At 26.0% G+C, this 18,757-nt stretch overlaps 2 protein-coding genes across 7 annotated transcripts; both read left to right on the top strand.

The window, feature by feature from the left end:
• The first annotated feature begins 284 nt into the window (after positions 1-284).
• On the top strand, positions 285-16,019 carry LOC105196476 (deoxycytidylate deaminase). 5 transcript variants are annotated; one of them, XM_039446126.1, is made up of 4 exons: positions 285-421; positions 11,941-12,155; positions 12,338-12,551; positions 12,642-12,826. In XM_039446126.1, exons 1-4 carry the CDS (start codon positions 402-404, stop codon positions 12,688-12,690), a joined length of 498 nt encoding a protein of 165 aa, XP_039302060.1. In that variant the 5' UTR covers positions 285-401; the 3' UTR covers positions 12,691-12,826. The 5 variants fall into 5 exon arrangements, with proteins under 5 accessions (XP_039302060.1, XP_025991140.2, XP_025996021.2 ...); XM_026135355.2 differs by lacking the exons at positions 11,941-12,155; positions 12,338-12,551; positions 12,642-12,826 and adding exons at positions 543-754; positions 1,915-2,128; positions 2,219-2,455 and having other exon boundaries at positions 286-421; XM_026140236.2 differs by lacking the exon at positions 285-421 and adding an exon at positions 11,673-11,819.
• A 762-nt stretch (positions 16,020-16,781) lies between these two features.
• Positions 16,782-17,935, top strand: LOC105206016 (deoxycytidylate deaminase). 2 transcript variants are annotated; one of them, XM_039446124.1, is made up of 4 exons: positions 16,782-16,927; positions 17,019-17,269; positions 17,445-17,658; positions 17,751-17,935. In XM_039446124.1, the coding sequence occupies exons 1-4, from the start codon at positions 16,908-16,910 to the stop codon at positions 17,812-17,814; spliced, it is 549 nt and encodes a 182-aa protein (XP_039302058.1). In that variant the 5' UTR covers positions 16,782-16,907; the 3' UTR covers positions 17,815-17,935. The 2 variants fall into 2 exon arrangements, with proteins under 2 accessions (XP_039302058.1, XP_039302059.1); XM_039446125.1 differs by having other exon boundaries at positions 16,796-16,927; positions 17,037-17,269.
• The last annotated feature ends 822 nt before the right edge of the window (positions 17,936-18,757 follow it).

The raw sequence follows: 18,757 nt of genomic DNA, 5'->3' as shown, positions 1-18,757 counted from the left end.
CTATCAATAATTATAAAATAATAATTTTAAAATTATTGATAGTAGTAATGGATATTATCAATATTGATAAAAATAATTATCGCGCAACTGATAGTAACCATTACCGATAGTACTTTACATTTAATAAAGGCCGTATTATCAAAAATTTTTAAATTATTATTTTAAAATTATTGATAGTAATAATGGATATTATTGATATCTATAAAAATAAGTATAAAAATAATAAAATACGCGATTGCAATTGATAGTTAACTATCAATAATCCCCTACTTCTAGCTTTTAGATTTATATAAAGGTTCTTTATTTCTCCGTAACGACATTTAAGTATAAAGTATTTAAGTACAAAGTTATTCTAATATTTCCGATTTTCGTAAGAAATTCAAAGAAAGGCTTGAGTGACCATGGAACATCAAATGGCGGGGTATGTTGTTATTTTAATCTAAAAATATAATTATTCCTTTAATAAATGTACAAGAATAAACTTAGGATATAGATTCGATTATTATTAATACCTGGTTTCATAAATGTAAAAATAACTCAAGGAAAACGCCAGACATTGATTGGGACCACTATTTTATGGCTACTGCGTTCCTTTCTGCAAAACGGAGTAAAGATCCCAATACCCAGGTCGGTGCATGTATTGTTAACAATGACAACAGAATCGTTGGTACCGGGTACAATGGAATGCCTAATGGATGCGAATTTCCTTGGAATGGGGTTTCTCGCACTTATATACAGTCAAAACATCTTTATGGTACACCCAATAATAAATTTAATACTGTAAATTTAATAATATTAAAATTGTGATTAATTATAATAATAAGTATGAAAGTGACTAGAAATTACAAATGCTCCTATGGTAAAAAGTGGAAACAGTCATTAATAAGCACGTTGTATAAATGAATAATTATTTACTTGCCAAGTTAATATTGCTAGCATTACATTTTGGTTGGACAATATGTATTAAACATTTTTTTTAAATAAAATATGTACACAATGGTGAATTTAAGGATGTATGGTAATATATTGCTCATACAAAGTAAATTAAATTTGGAAATGTGTTAATATCTAAAATAAATTCAATATTATATATATGTTAGTCAAAAAGATATAAAAGCAATGTGAATAATATTATATGTTTATTCAGTAACATATTTTTACAGTTTTTTGCTTTATTTGGCATTACGAATTAAATTATATTTGAAAATGATAAAAATTTCTATTTTTTAATATAAATATTTCAAGTTTACTTACGCAAAGTTTTATTGCTAAGTTTTATTGCTAAAAAAGAAATGTTTGGTGAAATAAACCAAAGTTTAGTAAAATAGTGATTAAATAAATTTTGAACAGTTATAATTATTGAACATATAGTAATTTTTAGATCAAACAATATGTAGTTTAACCAAATAATTATTTTTATATAACTAATTATAAAAAGTTTCGTTAAAAGTAACTAAGATTTTGGTATCAGTAACTACAAAATTCGTCTGTGTGATCACTATTTAATTACATTTTGGTTGATCTCATCAAATAATTTCTCACAATCAGTGTATTTTGAGCTCGGTTATTCTGTTAATAAACAGATAAATTTTGTTTATTTACAAAACAACTAATCTCTGGACCGCAATCCAAACTATATGCATAGATCATCTTGAATACTTACGATGTTTATAATAAAAAATTCAGATTTTTATCATTTCTTAATTACATTTCCCTTAGAACACATTTTTAATTCTTTCTGAAATAATTTGTGATTCAGGTAGAAAATTGTCGCCAAATATTATGCATTTTTTTCAATTAAAATATAGATAATCTAATTTTTTTATTATTTTCAAAATATGTGGTAATACATCCTTAAAAACGAGACATTATTTCGGTATTGAAAAACATTAATCTATTGGCGTTGTGTTGCAGTGTGTCATGCGGAAATGAATGCAATTTTGAATAAATATTCAAGCGACCTTCAAGACTGCAAGATATACGTTTCTTTATTCCCGTGCAACGAGTGCGCGAAAATGATAATACAATCCGGCATAAAAGAAGTGATATACAGGTCCGACGAAAAGAAGGATAAAGTCGAGTACCAAGCTGCGAAAACAATGTTTAAAGCCGCAGGTGTAATATATAGGTACCTACTCTTTGAAATTGCTGCATCTCAATTTATTTCTATAAGAATTTTAACTGACATATTCTTTTACTTTATTTTACTCTATTTTAGGCCACTCACTCGAATAATAATTGATTTCTAAGAAGATACGAAGATGAACTGATTATTACAATCTACGATGAAATCAAAGATTTATAAAGTAAAAAAAAAATAAAATAAAAATAAAATTATCATATTGGTCATTATTTGTATCTTATACAAATAAATCTAATTTGCTAATGAATGTGTATCTTATCTACTAATTATATAATACATTTATATAAAAAATCATTAAATGTGTAAAAACTAGAGTCGCCACGATTATTCGACAACTATTCGATATCCTGCTATTCGGCAATGTTTACAAAAAACAAAATAACAATAGTATTATTAATAATAATAATTTTAAAAATAAAAATAGAAAGTAGAGGTAGTAGTATTCGGCACTTAATGAATACCAAATATTCGGCAGTCATGAGCTGAACATTCAGCAAATATTTGACAAGGGTAGAAACATGTAAATATCGAGGAATATCTAGAAAAAAAAGTATATCGAAAAAAAAAGAATAGAATATCGAATCCTTTCTGAAAAAATGTATTGCATCGATTCTCGAATTATCGAATTTATTGTTGTCGCTTTTCCGAAGTGCTGATTGGTTCTATCGCTGTGCTAACTTCGTGATCGGTTGTCATAGCGGAGATCGTGTTAACAGTAATAGACATAATAACTGTCACATGCATAAAGAGGTTAATAGTGTAATATTATTATATTATCAAATTAATTATTACAAATTTATTTATTGTGTTGGTTCTGTTTCCTGCATCTAAAAATTTTTCTTTTCCTTTGGAGGATTTCATGATTGTTTCAGATAAGTTTTAATAAACGTCTTTATTTATAGTTGTAAAAATTATCTTTAGAAAGAACTGATACTTTGTGTTGTACTTTATTTTCAGATAGCGATTTCGTTTAACATTTATTACATTATTGTTGTTAAAATGTTCTTTCGTATATAAACATTATTATTGTGAGGTTGGATTAGAAAAAGTATAAAAATGAATTAATGATAGAAGGAAGAAGAGTTTTGTGGCACTAATACAGAAAAAAAAAGGGAATTTAACAAGGTGGAGAAGGTAATGATTTAAAGATTTTTAAATAAAGGAACAATGGGTAAATATCATGTAATATTTGATATTTTGTGTTAAAAAAATAAAAATTTTTCTAATAGAATATTATCAATTTTAGTAAATATTTATAAATTTTTAAAATTTTTTTCTAATGAAATTTTATCTATTTTAGTAAATATTTTTAAAAACGTGAAATGATTATAAAGAAGAGAAGAGAAAAGGAATGGAATAGTATTCTATAATATGAAAAGAAAGAAAGAAAGGAGGAAGGATCAAAAGAGTTTAGAATGGAAATAAAATAATTAAAAAGAAAAAGTGAATTGAAGGTGTTGGAGAAGGTAAAGATTTTTAAATTAAAGTTGAATAAAGTAAGGACATCAATTAAACATCAGATTAAGAGTTTTTTTTTATAATAGGCAAATATTACATGGTATATTGATATTTTGTGTCATAAAAATGAAAATTTCTGTAATAGAATATTATGTATTTTAATAAAATTTCTTAAAAATGAGAAATGATATAGAAAAAGAGGAATAGAAAAATATAGAAAAAGAAGAATCGAAGAAGTGTAGAATGGAAATAAAATTGAATAGAGATAGGAATTGAAGGAGTTGGAGAAGTAAAGGTTTCTGAATAGAATAATAGGAAAGAAGGAAAGAAGGAAGAAGGAAAGATCAAAGAAGTTTAAAATGAAAATAAAATTAAAAGTAGAAATGAACTGAAGATGTTGGAGAAGGTAAAGGTTACTAAATAAAGAATGAATAAAGTAAAGACATCAATTAAACACCAGACTAAATGTTTTTTTTTTTTTTAATATTGGTCGAATATTACATGATATTTTGTGTCATAAAAATGAAAATTTCTGTAATAGAATATTTTGTATTTTAGTCAAATTTTTTAAAAATATGACATGAAGATATAGAAAAAAGAGGAATAGAATAATATAAAAGGAAAGATTGAAGAAGTGTAGAATGGAAATAAAATTGAATAGAGATAGGAATTGAAGGTGTTGGAGAAGGTATAGGTTTTTTAATAGAATAATATGAAAAGCAAGGAAGGAAGAAGAAAGGATCAAAGAAGTTTAAAGTGGAAATAAAATTGAAAGGAGAAATGAAGGTGTTGGAGAAAGTAAAGGTTACTAAATAAACGATGAATAAAGTAAAGACATCAATTAAACACCAGATTAAAGATTTTTTTTTAATAATGGGCAAATATCACATAATATTTTGATATTTTGTGTCATAAAAATGAAAATTTTTCTAATAGATTATTATGTATTTTGGTAAAATTTTTAAAAATGTGAAGTGAAGATATAAAAAGGAATAGGAATAGAATAATATAAAAAGGAAGGATCAAAGAAGTGTAAATTGGAAATAAAATTAAATGGAGGTAGGAATTCAAGGTGTTGTAAAAGGTAAAGGTTTTTGAATAGAATATGAAAAGGAAGGAAGGAAGGAAGTAAGAAGGATCAAAAAATTTTAGAATAGAAATAAAATTGAAAGGAAAAATGAATTAAAGGTGTTGGAGAAAGTAAAGATTTTTAAATAAAAGATGAATAAAGTAAAGACGTAATTAAACATCAGATTAAGACTTTTCTTTAATAATGTGCAAATATTACATGATATTTTGATATTTTGTGTCATAAAAATGAAAATTTTTCTATTAGAATATTATGTATTTTAGTAAAGTTTTTTAAAAATGTGAAATAAAGATAGAAAAGAAAGAATAGAATAATATAAAAAGGAAGGATCGAAGGAGTATAGAATGTAAATAAAATTGTATGGAGGAAAGAATACAAGATGTTGGACAAAATAAAGACTTTTGAATAGAATAATATGAAAAGGAACGAAGGAAGGAAGAAGTTTCAAAGGAGTTTCGAATGAAAATACAATATAAAATTGAAATGAGAAATTAATTGAAGGTGTTTGACAAGGTAAAGATTTTTTAATTAAGGATGAATAAAGTAAAGACATCAATTAAACACCAAATTAAAAGTTTATTTTTAATAATGGGCGAATTTTACATGATGTTTTGTTATTTTTTGTCATAAAAATGATAATTTTTCTAATAGATTATTATATATTTTAATAAAGTTTTTCAAAAATGTGAAATAAAGACATAGAAAAGAAGAAGAATAGAATAATATAAAAGAAAGGAGTGTAGAATAGAAATAAAATTGAATAGAGATAGGAATTGAAAGTTTTGGAGAAGGTAAAGGTTTTTGAATAGAATAATACAAAAAGAAAAGAAAGAAAAAAAAGGATCAAAGAAGTTTAAAATGGAAATAAAATTGAAAGGAGAAATGAATTGAAGGTGTTGGAGATGGTAAAGATCTTTAAATAAAGGGTGAATAAAGTAAAGACATCAATTAAATACTTGATTAACAGTTTTTTTTTAATAATAGGCAAATATTACATAATATTTTTATATTTTGTGTCATAAAAATAAAAATTTCTTTAATAAGTTATTATGTATTTTAGTAAAGTTTTTTAAAAATGTAAAATAAAGTTATTGAAAAAAAAGAGAAATAGAATAATAAGAAAGGGTAGGAAGGAAAGAGAAAGGATTGAAGGAGTGTAAAATGGTAATAAAATTGAAAGGAGAAAGGTATTGAAGATATTCTGGGAAGGTAAAGATTTTTAAATAGAGTTATATAAAAAGGAAGGAAAAAAGAAGGAAGAATTGATTGAGTTTTAAATGAAAATAAAATTGAAAGGAGAAAAAAAATAAAGGTATTGGAGAATGTGATAATTTTTAAATAAAAGACAAATAAAATTAAGAATGCTATTGAATACTGGTATAAAAGTTTTTTTAAATATCGTGTAATATTTTTATTTTTTTTGTCGTAAACAATAAAAATTTCTGTATTGGAATATTACCTATTTTGCTAAATTTTTTTAAAAATTACTATTAAAGATGAAGAAAAGAAGAGGAAAAGAATAATATAAATTAGAAGAAAGGAAGGAAGAAGGTTCAAAGGAATTCAGAATAAAAATGAAATTGTAGAAAAAAAAAATTTGTGATGAAGGAGGTAAAGATTTTTTTAATAAAGTAACATAAAAAGGAAGGAAAAAAGAAGGAAATATCGAAGGAGTGTAGAATGGAAATAAAATTAAAAGGAAAAAGGCATTGAAGGTTTTGAAGAAAGTAAAAATTTCTGATTAGAATAATATGAAATGGAAGGAAAAAGTGGGGCTGGATCAAAGAAGTTTAGAAAGAAAATAGAATTGAAAGGAGAAAAGAGTTGAAGATGTTAGAGAAAATAAAGATTTTTGAGTAAAATAATACAAAAAGGAAGGAAGGAAGGAAGGAGGAAAGATTGAAGGAGTTTAGAATGGAAATAAAATTAAAAGGTGAAAGTAATTGAAGGTGTTTGAAAATGTTAGGATTTTTAATTAAAGGATGAATAAAATTAAGACACGAAATAAACACCAGTTTGAAGTTTTTTTTTAATAATGTGCAAATATTATGCGATAATATTTTCTACTATAAAAATAAAAATTTTTCTAATGGAATATTACATATTTTATTAAAGATTTTAAAAAATGTCAAATATAAATAAAGAAAAAAAGAGGTATTGAATAATGTAAAATCGAAGGAAAGGAAAAGGAGGGATTCAAGGATTTCAGAATAAAAATGAAATTAAAAGAATAGAATTGAAGGTGTTGGAGAAGGGAGGGTTCCGATAGCGCACATCCCGATAGCCCACCAACCAATCATCTTAACTTATCTAACCCAACCTACGGAAAATCTCTAAGCATCTGCCATTGTGAGTGGTTTGTGTGCTATCGGGATGTGCGCTATCGGGACCCGTCGGTTGGAGAATATAAAGATTTTTGAATACAATAGTATAAAAAGGAAGGAAAGAAAGAGAAAAGATCAAAGTAGTTTTGAATGGAAATAAAATTGAAAAGAGAAAGGAATTGAAGGTGTTTGAGAATATTAAGATTTTTAAAAAGAGGATAAATAAAATTAAGACATTAATTAAATACCAGTTTAAAAGTCTTTTCTTAATAATGGGCGAATGTTACATATTTTGATATTTTCTGTCATAAAAATAAAAGATTCACTAATAAAATATATATTTAAGTAAAAAATGTTAAATGAAGATAAAGAAAAAAAGAGGAATAGAATAATAATAAAAAAAAAAAGAGGAAGGATCTAAGGAGTGTAGAATAGAAATGAAATTGAAAGTAGAAAGGAATTGAAAGTGTGTTGGAGAAAGTTAAGATTTTTAAATAAGAAATGAATAAAATTGAGACATCAATTAAACATCAGTTTAAAGCATTTTTTAATAATGGGTCTATATTACATAATACTTTGATATTTTGTGTCATAAAAATAAAAGTTTTACTAATAAAATATTATCTATTTTAATAAAAAAAATTTTAAACATGTGAAATAAAAAAAAAGGAGTAATAAAATAATGTAAAAAGGAAGGGAGGAAGGAGAAACGATCGAAGGACTGTAGAATGGAAATAATATTAAATGGAGAAAGGAATTGAAGGTGTTGGAGAAGGTAAAGGTTTTTGTATAAAATAATATAAAAAGGACGAAAGGAAGCAGGAAGGATCGAAGGAGTTTAGAAAGGAAATAAAATTGTAAGAGGAAAGTAATTAAAGATATTTAAGAATGTTAAGGTTTCTAAATCAGAGACGAATAAAATTAAACATGCTATTGAATATTGGTTTGAAGGTTTTTTTTAATAACGAGTGTATATAATGTGATATTTTTATAATTTTTGTTATAAAAATAAGAATTTCTCTAATATAATATTATCTCTTTTAGTAAAGTTTTTTAAAAATGTGTATTAAAGAGCAAGAAAAGAAGAAGAATAAAATAATATGAAAAGGAAAGGAAGAAAGGAGAAAGAATTGAAGAAGTTCAGAATGAAAATAAAATTGAAGGAGGAAGGAATTTATGGTGTTTAAAAACGTAAAGATTTATGATTAGAATAATATCTAAATCAAGGAAGAAAGGAGGAAGGATCAAAGGAGTTTAGAAAGAAAATAAAATTGAAAGGAAAAAGAAGTTGAAGGTGTTTAAAGAGGTTAAGGTTTTTAAATCAAGGGTGAACAAAATTTGGAATTCTATTAAATACTGGTTCGAAAGTTTTTTTTAAAATAATGCGTGAATATTATTTGATATTTTGATAATTATCATAAAAATAAAAATTTTTCTAATAAAATATTATCCATTTTAGTAAAGTTTGTTAAAAATTAGTATTAAAAATGAAAGAAAGTATAGAAATACAATAGAATAATATAAAAAAGAAGGAAGGAAGGAAAAAGGATTGAAGGAATTTTGTATGAAAATACAATTGAAAGGAGAAAGGAATTAAATCTATTGGAGATGGTAAAGATTTTTTAATAGAATATTATAAAAAGGAAGAAAGGAAGGAAGGAGGAAGGATCAAAGGAGTTTAGAATTGAAATAAAATTAAAAGGAGAAAGGAATTGAAGTTGTTGGAGACGATAAAGATTTTTGAATAGAATAATAGAAAAAGGAAAGAAGGAAGGAGAAAGTATCGAAGGAGTGTAGAATGGAAATAAAATTGAAAGGAGAAAGTAATTGTTCGTGTTTGAAAAGGTTAAGATTTTTAAATAAAGTATGAATAAAAAAAAATTAAGACATCAAGTAAACACCAGTTTGAAGGTTCTTTTCTAATAATGTGCTACTATTACATGATATTTTGATATTTTGTGTCATTAAAATAAAAATTTCTCTAATATAATTTTATCTATGTTATCTGTTTATTTCGACAAATTGTTTAATTTATTACGTGTATCACGGATCCTGCAATATAGATTCTAATCCAACATGTTTTACGTTGATCGTATTTCCAGTTATTATTCCCATATAATCTTCTCAAGTTAGTCATTTATTTTAAATTATTTACGCCTGTTTATATAAACAACACAAAGATCTTTTTAAAATTTCTGTAGTAATTATCTTCTTAAATAATTATTGATACAATTAATATTTAATATTTTAAAATACTAAAATTATTAAAAAAAAGTTTATAAATAATAAAATGCAAGCACCCAAATGTATTATATTAATAAAATTCTAGCTCAATGAGTTCCAAAAACACATAGATATAAATGGCGAATTTATAAAATCCAATTGAAGAAAAATTCAACCTTTTTAAAAACCACAAATATTTTTATTTGTATCTTAGAAAAAATTAATATTTTAACTTGCTTAAGTTAATTAAAATTTTATAAATTTGTAATTTTTGTACAACACTCAATATATGTAAAATAAAATAATCTTTGAATACCTATATTATATAAAGGTAAAGGTTTGTAAATAAAGAAGGAGAGAAATTAAAAATGCAATTGAACGCGAGTTTGAGGATTTTTTTAATAATGGTTGAATATCATATCGTGTTATAAAGTTTTGTGTTATAAAAATGAAAATTTCTTTAATCGAACATTATCTCTTTTAGTAAAGATTTTAAAATATGTGCAATGAAGGTAGAGAAACGGAGAGATATGAAATAATATAAGAAAGAAGGAGAAAGAATTGTGAGTGTAAAATAAGTAAAAAATAGAAAGCAGAAAGTAATTAAAGGAGGTGGAGAAGGTAAAGTTTTAAATAAAATTTGAAAGAAATTAAGAATGTAATTTTACACAAATTTGAAAGTTTTTTTAATAAAGGATGCTTATCACGATATATTAATATTTTGTGTTTTAAGAATTACTATTTCATTAACCGTACATAATCTTTTGATAGTAAAAATTTTAAGTGTGAAATAATGTAAGGAAGAAGGCAGAAGAATTGTGAGAGTGTAAAATAGGAAAAAAGTAGAAAATAGAAAGGATTTAAAGAAGACTGGGAAATGTGAAGATTTTTAAATGAAGGACAAAAGAAATTAAGAATGCAATTGAACACAAGTTAAAAGATTTTTTTAATGACCACGTATATCTCAGAAAATAAAATTTTAAAAGTGATCTTTTCATTGTGATATCTCTGTCCATAGAACACGGATAGAAAAAATAAAAACATTTTTATTGTAAAACTTTACCCATCGTTTGAGAGTATTTAGAACTTGATCGATTCAAAAGTTATTGAGATATGACAATCTCGTGTGCTTGGAAGTTGATGACTTATGTATAATATTTGTTTTTAATACAAAAATACAATCATATCACGTGCTAAGTATAAACGTTATTGTATATTAAATAATTATAAACTAAATAATTATAACATATTTAAATTTTAAATTTTGTGTAGATTTTGGTTATATAAAAAACATAAAAGAGTTGTACATATGGGTACAATTACAAGAATGTGATATTAACGTATACTACTATTAATGATAATTTTAGAGACATTTATCCTATCAGGAAACAATATTTTTTTAATATTTAAAAGACAATAAAGAATGTATATATATATATATATATATATAACATTTAAAAAACATTGTCTACTCATAGGATAATAATAAATCAAATCATATTCTATTTTTATTTATTCATAATCTGTCATCAAGAATATGATCTGTTATTTGTCATCATGAACTGTATTATTCTTAATCATGAATGTATAATTTTTGAAATTCTTATTATTTATATTTAGTTATATATAAACATGAAATTAAATAAATGGCGCGCGCTTAGCGCGCGCTTGTGTTGTTCTAGTAATTGTAAAATATCGTCGCAACTCTAGTAAAAACGCATCTATTTAACTGCAAATGATAAGTTAATAAAAAATGGGAGAAGTATTTTATGCTCGCCTTTATTAAATTATGATAGAAAACTATTGATAGTGGTTACATACTATATATCAATCGCGTAATCAATAATCACTTTTGATAATATTATCAACAATTTTAAAATGATTATTATACTATCAATAATTATAATTATTGATAGTATGGATATTACCGATATTTATTGAAGCGCAACCAAAATGTAACCACTATCGATAATTTTCTACCTTTAAGGCCATCCGTACTATCAGTAATTTTAAAATTATTTTAAATAATAAAAAATACAGAATTAGAAATAAAGCTAATAAGAGTCATATATATAATTATTGCGCATTTATATCTGCATTGGCTCTCATTGGTCTTATTTTCAATTCTGTATACTTTATTGTTTAAATTTTAAGAGTCTCAAATTAATTATATATCATTTGTAACTATTTTAAAATTGTTGATAGTAGTAATGGATACGAGAATCGATATTATCAATATTTTTAAAATAGTTATCGCGCAATCGATAGTAACCGTTATCGATAGTCCCCTACATTTAATAAAAGCCATCCATACTATCAATAAGTTCAAATAATAATTTTAAAATTGTTGATAATAATAATAAATATTAAATATTTATAAAAATAATTATCGCGCAACTGATAGTTACTGCCGATAGTCCCCTACTTCTAGTCTTTAGATTTATAAAAGCCTTATTATTTCTCCATAACGGCATTTAAGTATAAAGTATTTCAGTGTAAAGTTATTCTAATATCCAATCTGCGTTTCTTCGTGAGAAATTCAAATAAAGACTTGAGTGACCATGGAAGATCAAATGGCGGGGTATGTTGTTATTTTAATCTAAAAATATAATTATTCCTTTAGTAAATGTACAAGAATAAACTTAGGATATAGATTCGATTATTATTAATACCTGGTTTCATAAATGTAAACATAACTCAAGGAGAATGCCAGATATTGATTGGGACGACTATTTTATGGCTACTGCGTTTCTTTCTGCAAAACGGAGCAAAAATCCCATTATCCAGGTTGGTGCGTGTATTGTTAACAATGAAAAGAGGATTGTTGGTGTCGGGTACAATGGAATGCCCAATAGATGCAGAGGCTTACCTTGGAACGATGTTTCCCGCGATGATATACGTTCAAGACATCTTTATGGTAATATTTTATTCTATTTGTGATTCAGGTAGAAAATTGTCGCCAAATATTTAGCAATCCTTTCAATTAAAGTATAAATAATCCAATTTTTTTATTATTTTTGAAATATGTATAATGCATCCTTAAAAACAAGACATTATTTTAGTATTGAGAAACGTTAATCTATTGGCGTTGGGTTGCAGAGTGTCATGCGGAAATGAATGCAATTATGAATAAATATTCAAGCGATCTAAGAAACTGTACGATGTACACTTCTATATTCCCGTGCAACGAGTGCGCGAAAATGATAATACAATCCGGCATAAAAGAAGTGATATACGTGAACGATCAATACCCTGAAAGTGTCGAGATAATAGCCGCGAAAAGAATGTTTGATGCTGCGAGAGTAATATATAGGTACCTACTCTTTGAAATTGCTGCATCTCAATTTATTTCTACAAGAATTTTAACTGGCATATTCTTTTACTTTATTTTACTCTATTTTAGGCCACTCACCCCAAGAAACCCAAGAAACCCAATAATAATTGATTTCTAGGAAGATACGAAGATGAACTGATTATTACAATCTACGATGAAATCAGAGATTTATAAAGTAAAAATAAAATAAAAATAAAATTATCCTATTGGTTATTATTTGTATCTTATACGAATAAATCTAATTTGCTAATGAATGTGTATCTTATCTACTAATTATATAATACATTTATATAAAAAATCATTAAATGTGTAAAAGCTAGAGTCGCCACGATTATTCGATAACTATTCGATATCCTGCTGTTCGGCAATGTTTACAAAAACCAAAATAACAATAATATTAATAATAATAATAATTTTAAAAGTAAAAATAGGAAGTAGAGATGCAACAAATAGTAGTATTCGGCACTTAACGAATACCAAACATTCGGCAGTCATGAGCTGAATAGCTGAACATTCAGCAAATATTTGACACGGATAGAAACATGTAAATATCGAGGAATATCTAGAAAAAAAGTATATAAAAAAAAATAGAATATCGAATAATTGTTAAATATCTCTAGTAAAAATGCATCTATTTAACTGCAAATAATAAGTTAACAAAAAATGGAAAAAGTATTTTATGCTGGCCTTTATTAAATTATGGTGGAGAACTATTGATAGTGGTTACATACTATACATCAACCGCGTAACCATTAATCACTATTGATAATATTATTAACAATTTTATAAATGATTATTTTATAATTATTGATAGTATGGATATTACCGATATTTATTGAAGCGCAACCAAAATGTAACCACTATCGATAATTTTCTACCTTTAAGGCCATCCGTACTATCAGTAATTTTAAAATTATTTTAAATAATAAAAAATACAGAATTAGAAATAAAGCTAATAAGAGTCATATATATAATTATTGCGCATTTATATCTGCACTGGCTCTCATTGGTCTTATTTTCAATTCTGTATATTTCATTGTTTAAATTTTAAGAGTCCTAAATTAATTACATATCATATGTAACAATTTTAAAATTGTTGATAGTAGTAATGGATATTATCAATATTTATAAAATAGTTATCGCACAATCGATAGTAACGTTATCGACAGTCCCCTACATTTAATAATGGTCATCCGTACTATCAATAAGTTCAAATAATAATTTTAAAATTGTCAATAATAATAATAAATATTAAGTATTTATAAAAATAATTATCGCGCAACTGATAGTTACTGCCGATAGTCCCCTACTTCTAGTCTTTAGATTTATAAAAGCCTTATTATTTCTCCATAACGGCATTTAAGTATAAAGTATTTCAGTGTAAAGTTATTCTAATATCCAATCTGCGTTTCTTCGTGAGAAATTCAAATAAAGACTTGAGTGACCATGGAAGATCAAATGGCGGGGTATGTTGTTATTTTAATCTAAAAATATAATTATTCCTTTAGTAAATGTACAAGAATAAACTTAGGATATAGATTCGATTATTATTAATACCTGGTTTCATAAATGTAAACATAACTCAAGGAGAATGCCAGATATTGATTGGGACGACTATTTTATGGCTACTGCGTTTCTTTCTGCAAAACGGAGCAAAGATCCCAATACCCAGGTCGGTGCATGTATTGTTAACAATGACAACAGAATCGTTGGTACCGGGTACAATGGAATGCCTAATGGATGCGAATTTCCTTGGAATAGGGTTCCTCGCACTTATATACAGTCAAAACATCTTTATGGTACACCCAATAATAAATTTAATACTGTAAATTTAATAATATTAAAATTGTGATTAATTATAATAATAAGTATGAAAGTGACTAGAAATTACAAATGCTCCCATGGTAAAAAGTGGAAACAGTCATTAATAAGCACGTTGTATAAATGAATAATTATTTACTTGCCAAGTTAATATTGCTAGCATTACATTTTGGTTGGACAATATATATTAAACATTTTTTTTAAATAAAATATGTACACAATGGTGAATTTAAGGATGTATGGTAATATATTGCTCATACAAAGTAAATTAAATTTGGAAATGTGTTAATATCTAAAATAAATTCAATATTATATATATGTTAGTCAAAAAGATATAAAAGCAATGTGAATAATATTATATGTTTATTCAGTAACATATTTTTACAGTTTTTTGCTTTATTTGGCATTACGAATTAAATTATTTTTGAAAATGATAAAAATTTCTATTTTTTAATATAAATATTTCAAGTTTACTTACGCTAAGTTTTATTGCTAAGTTTTATTGCTAAAAAAGAAATGTTTGGTGAAATAAACCAAAGTTTAATAAAATAGTGATTAAATAAATTTTGAACAGTTATAATTATTGAACATATAGTAATTTTTAGATCAAACAATATGTAGTTTAACCAAATAATTATTTTTATATAACTAATTATAAAAAGTTTCGTTAAAAGTAACTAAGATTTTGGTATCAGTAACTACAAAATTCGTCTGTGTGATCATTATTTAATTACATTTTGGTTGATCTCATCAAATAATTTCTCACAATCAGTGTATTTTGAGCTCGGTTATTCTGTTAATAAACAGATAAATTTTGTTTATTTACAAAACAACTAATCTCTGGACCGCAATCCAAACTATATGCATAGATCATCTTGAATACTTACGATGTTTATAATAAAAAATTCAGATTTTTATCATTTCTTAATTACATTTCCCTTAGAACACATTTTTAATTCTTTCTGAAACAATTTGTGATTCAGGTAGAAAATTGTCGCCAAATATTTTGCAATCCTTTCAATTAAAGTATAAATAATCCAGTTTTTTTATTATTTTTGAAATATGTATAATGCATCCTTAAAAACAAGACATTATTTTAGTATTGAGAAACGTTAATCTATTGGCGTTGGGTTGCAGAGTGTCATGCGGAAATGAATGCAATTATGAATAAATATTCAAGCGATCTAAGAAACTGTACGATGTACACTTCTATATTCCCGTGCAACGAGTGCGCGAAAATAATAATACAATCCGGCATAAAAGAAGTGATATACGTGAACGATCAATACCCTGAAAGTGTCGAGATAATAGCCGCGAAAAGAATGTTTGATGCTGCGACAGTAATATATAGGTACCTACTCTTTGAAATTGCTGCATCTCAATTTATTTCTACAAGAATTTTAACCGGCATATTCTTTTACTTTATTTTACTCTATTTTAGGCCACTCACCCCAAGAAACCCAAGAAACCCAATAATAATTGATTTCTAGGAAGATACGAAGATGAACTGATTATTACAATCTACGATGAAATCAAAGATTTATAAAGTAAAAATAAAATAAAAATAAAATTATCCTATTGGTTATTATTTGTATCTTATACGAATAAATCTAATTTGATAATGAATGTGTATCTTATCTACTAATTATATAATACATTTATATAAAAAATCATTAAATGTGTAAAAGCTAGAGTCGCCACGATTATTCGATAACTATTCGATATCCTGCTGTTCGGCAATGTTTACAAAAACCAAAATAACAATAATATTAATAATAATAATAATTTTAAAAGTAAAAATAAGAAGTAGAGATGCAACATAGTAGTATTCGGCACTTAACGAATACCAAACATTCGGCAGTCATGAGCTGAATAGCTGAACATTCAGCAAATATTTGACACGGATAGAAACATGTAAATATCGAGGAATATCTTTAGAAAAAAAGTATATAAAAAAAATAGAATATCGAATAATTGTTAAATATCTCTAGTAAAAATGCATCTATTTAACTGCAAATAATAAGTTAACAAAAAATGGAAAAAGTATTTTATGCTGGCCTTTATTAAATTATGGTGGAGAACTATTGATAGTGGTTACATACTATACATCAACCGCGTAACCATTAATCACTATTGATAATATTATTAACAATTTTATAAATGATTATTTTATAATTATTGATAGTATGGATATTACCGATATTTATTGAAGCACAACCGATATGTAACCACTATTGATAATTTTCCACCTTTAAGGTCATCCGTACTATCAATAAGTTCAAATAATAATTTTATAATTGTTGATAATAATAATAAATAATAAGTATTTATAAAAATAATTATCGCGCAACTGATAGTTACTGCCGATAGTCCCCTACTTCTAGCCTTTAGATATATAAAGGCTTTATTATTTCTCCATAACGGCATTTAAGTATAAAGTGTTTAAGTATAAAGCTATTCTAATATCCGATCTGTGTTTCTTCGTGAGATATTCAAATAAAGACTTGAGTGACCATGGAATATCAAATGACGGGGTATGTTGTTATTTTAATCTAAAAATATAATTATTCCTTTAATAAATGTACAAGAATAAACTTGGGATATAAATTCGATTATTATTAATAGCTGGTTTCATAAATGTAGACATAGTTCAAAGAGAACGCCAGACATTGATTGGCACGACTATTTTATGGCTATTGCGTTTCTTTCTGCAAAACGGAGCAAAAATCCCACTGTCCAAGTTGGTGCGTGTATTGTTAACAATGACAACAGAATTGTTGGTATCGGATACAATGGAATGCCCAATGGATGCAAAGACTCACAGTTTCCTTGGAACGATCTTCCCCGCACTGATATAAATTCAAAATATCTTTATGGTAACATTTTATGCTATTTGTGATTCAGGTAGAAAATTGTCGCCAATATTTTACATTCCTTTTAATTAAAATATAAATAATCTAATTTTTTTATTATTTTCGAAATATGTATAATGCATCCTTAAAAACAAGACATTATTTTGGTATTGAAAAACGTTAATCTATTGGATTGCAGTGTGCCATGCGGAAATGAATGCAGTTATGAATAAATATTCAAGCGATATTAAAGGCTGTACGATATATGCTTCTTTATTCCCGTGCAACGAGTGCGCGAAAATAATAATACAATCCGGCATAAAGAACGTGATATACGTGTACGATAAATACCCTGAGAAAGTCGAGATGATAGCCGCGAAAAGAATGTTTGATGCTGCGGGTGTAATATATAGGTACCTACTCTTTAAAATTGCTGCATCTCAATTTATTTCTACAAGAAATCTTATTAGCGTATTGTTTTCTTTTTTATTTTATTCTATTTTAGGCAATACATCCCAAAAAATAAAAAAATTGAAATTAATTTTATCGAAACTAATTGGACCAATTGAATTAATTATCACAATTCCACGACGAAATCAGAAAATTAAAAAGTAAAAATAAAATGAGAATAAAATTTTCATATTGGTCATTATTTGTATCTTGTATGAATAAATTTAATTTGATAATAAATGTGTATTTTGTTTATTTTTTATGGAATGTGTGTGTGTGTGTGTGTGTGTGTGTGTGTCACAGCAGAGATAAGGACCTCGCAGTTTGTCACTTCTGCAACATTTAATATTTGCGCGCAAATTACATATTACTAATTGCAAGTATTTATCCTACACACACACACACACACACACACACACACACACACACGCACGCACGCACGCACGCACCACACACACACACACACACACACACACACACACACACACATCGCTTATTAACCGCGGAATATATCGATTTACAGTGTATGGGCATCTGAAACACAAGATTAACCGTAGTAAATAAATTTTGAACGGTAAATTAACAAAATTAATCGCGGAATATATCGGTTTACGTAGAAAGTAATTAAGAAAAAATAACTTTAGTAAATAACTTTTAGCTTTTACATTTTGTAATAAAAAAGTATAACATTCCTCTTAAAAAAATTTATTTGTTCTCCATCTAGCCTTGGCGACATCCTTAGAGGTCATACTGGTATAATCAGTAAATAGACCATTTTATGCCCTATAACTTTTATCTGAAAAACTTTTTGGTAAATTATATTTTTCGCGAAATTTTACGGAGTGCTACAGAGGCAGACGTTATAACTCGGAAAGTAATTAAGAAAAAATAACTTTATTATAGTGATTTGAACAGTTCTTGAGACCAGTTATTAGATTCTCTAATAAAAAATAGGGCACTTTATAAAAAAAAATTTATTTCTCCTCCACCTAGGCCTGTCGACATCTTTCGAGGGCAATCTGGTATCATCAGGAGATATACCATTTCATGCCTTATAACTTT

Source organism: Solenopsis invicta, chromosome 2 (genome assembly GCF_016802725.1).
Source record: "Solenopsis invicta isolate M01_SB chromosome 2, UNIL_Sinv_3.0, whole genome shotgun sequence".
NCBI lineage: Eukaryota > Metazoa > Arthropoda > Insecta > Hymenoptera > Formicidae > Solenopsis > Solenopsis invicta.
The sequence above is the reverse complement of the archived record's forward strand: the minus strand, read 5'-3'. Positions and strand labels throughout refer to the sequence as shown.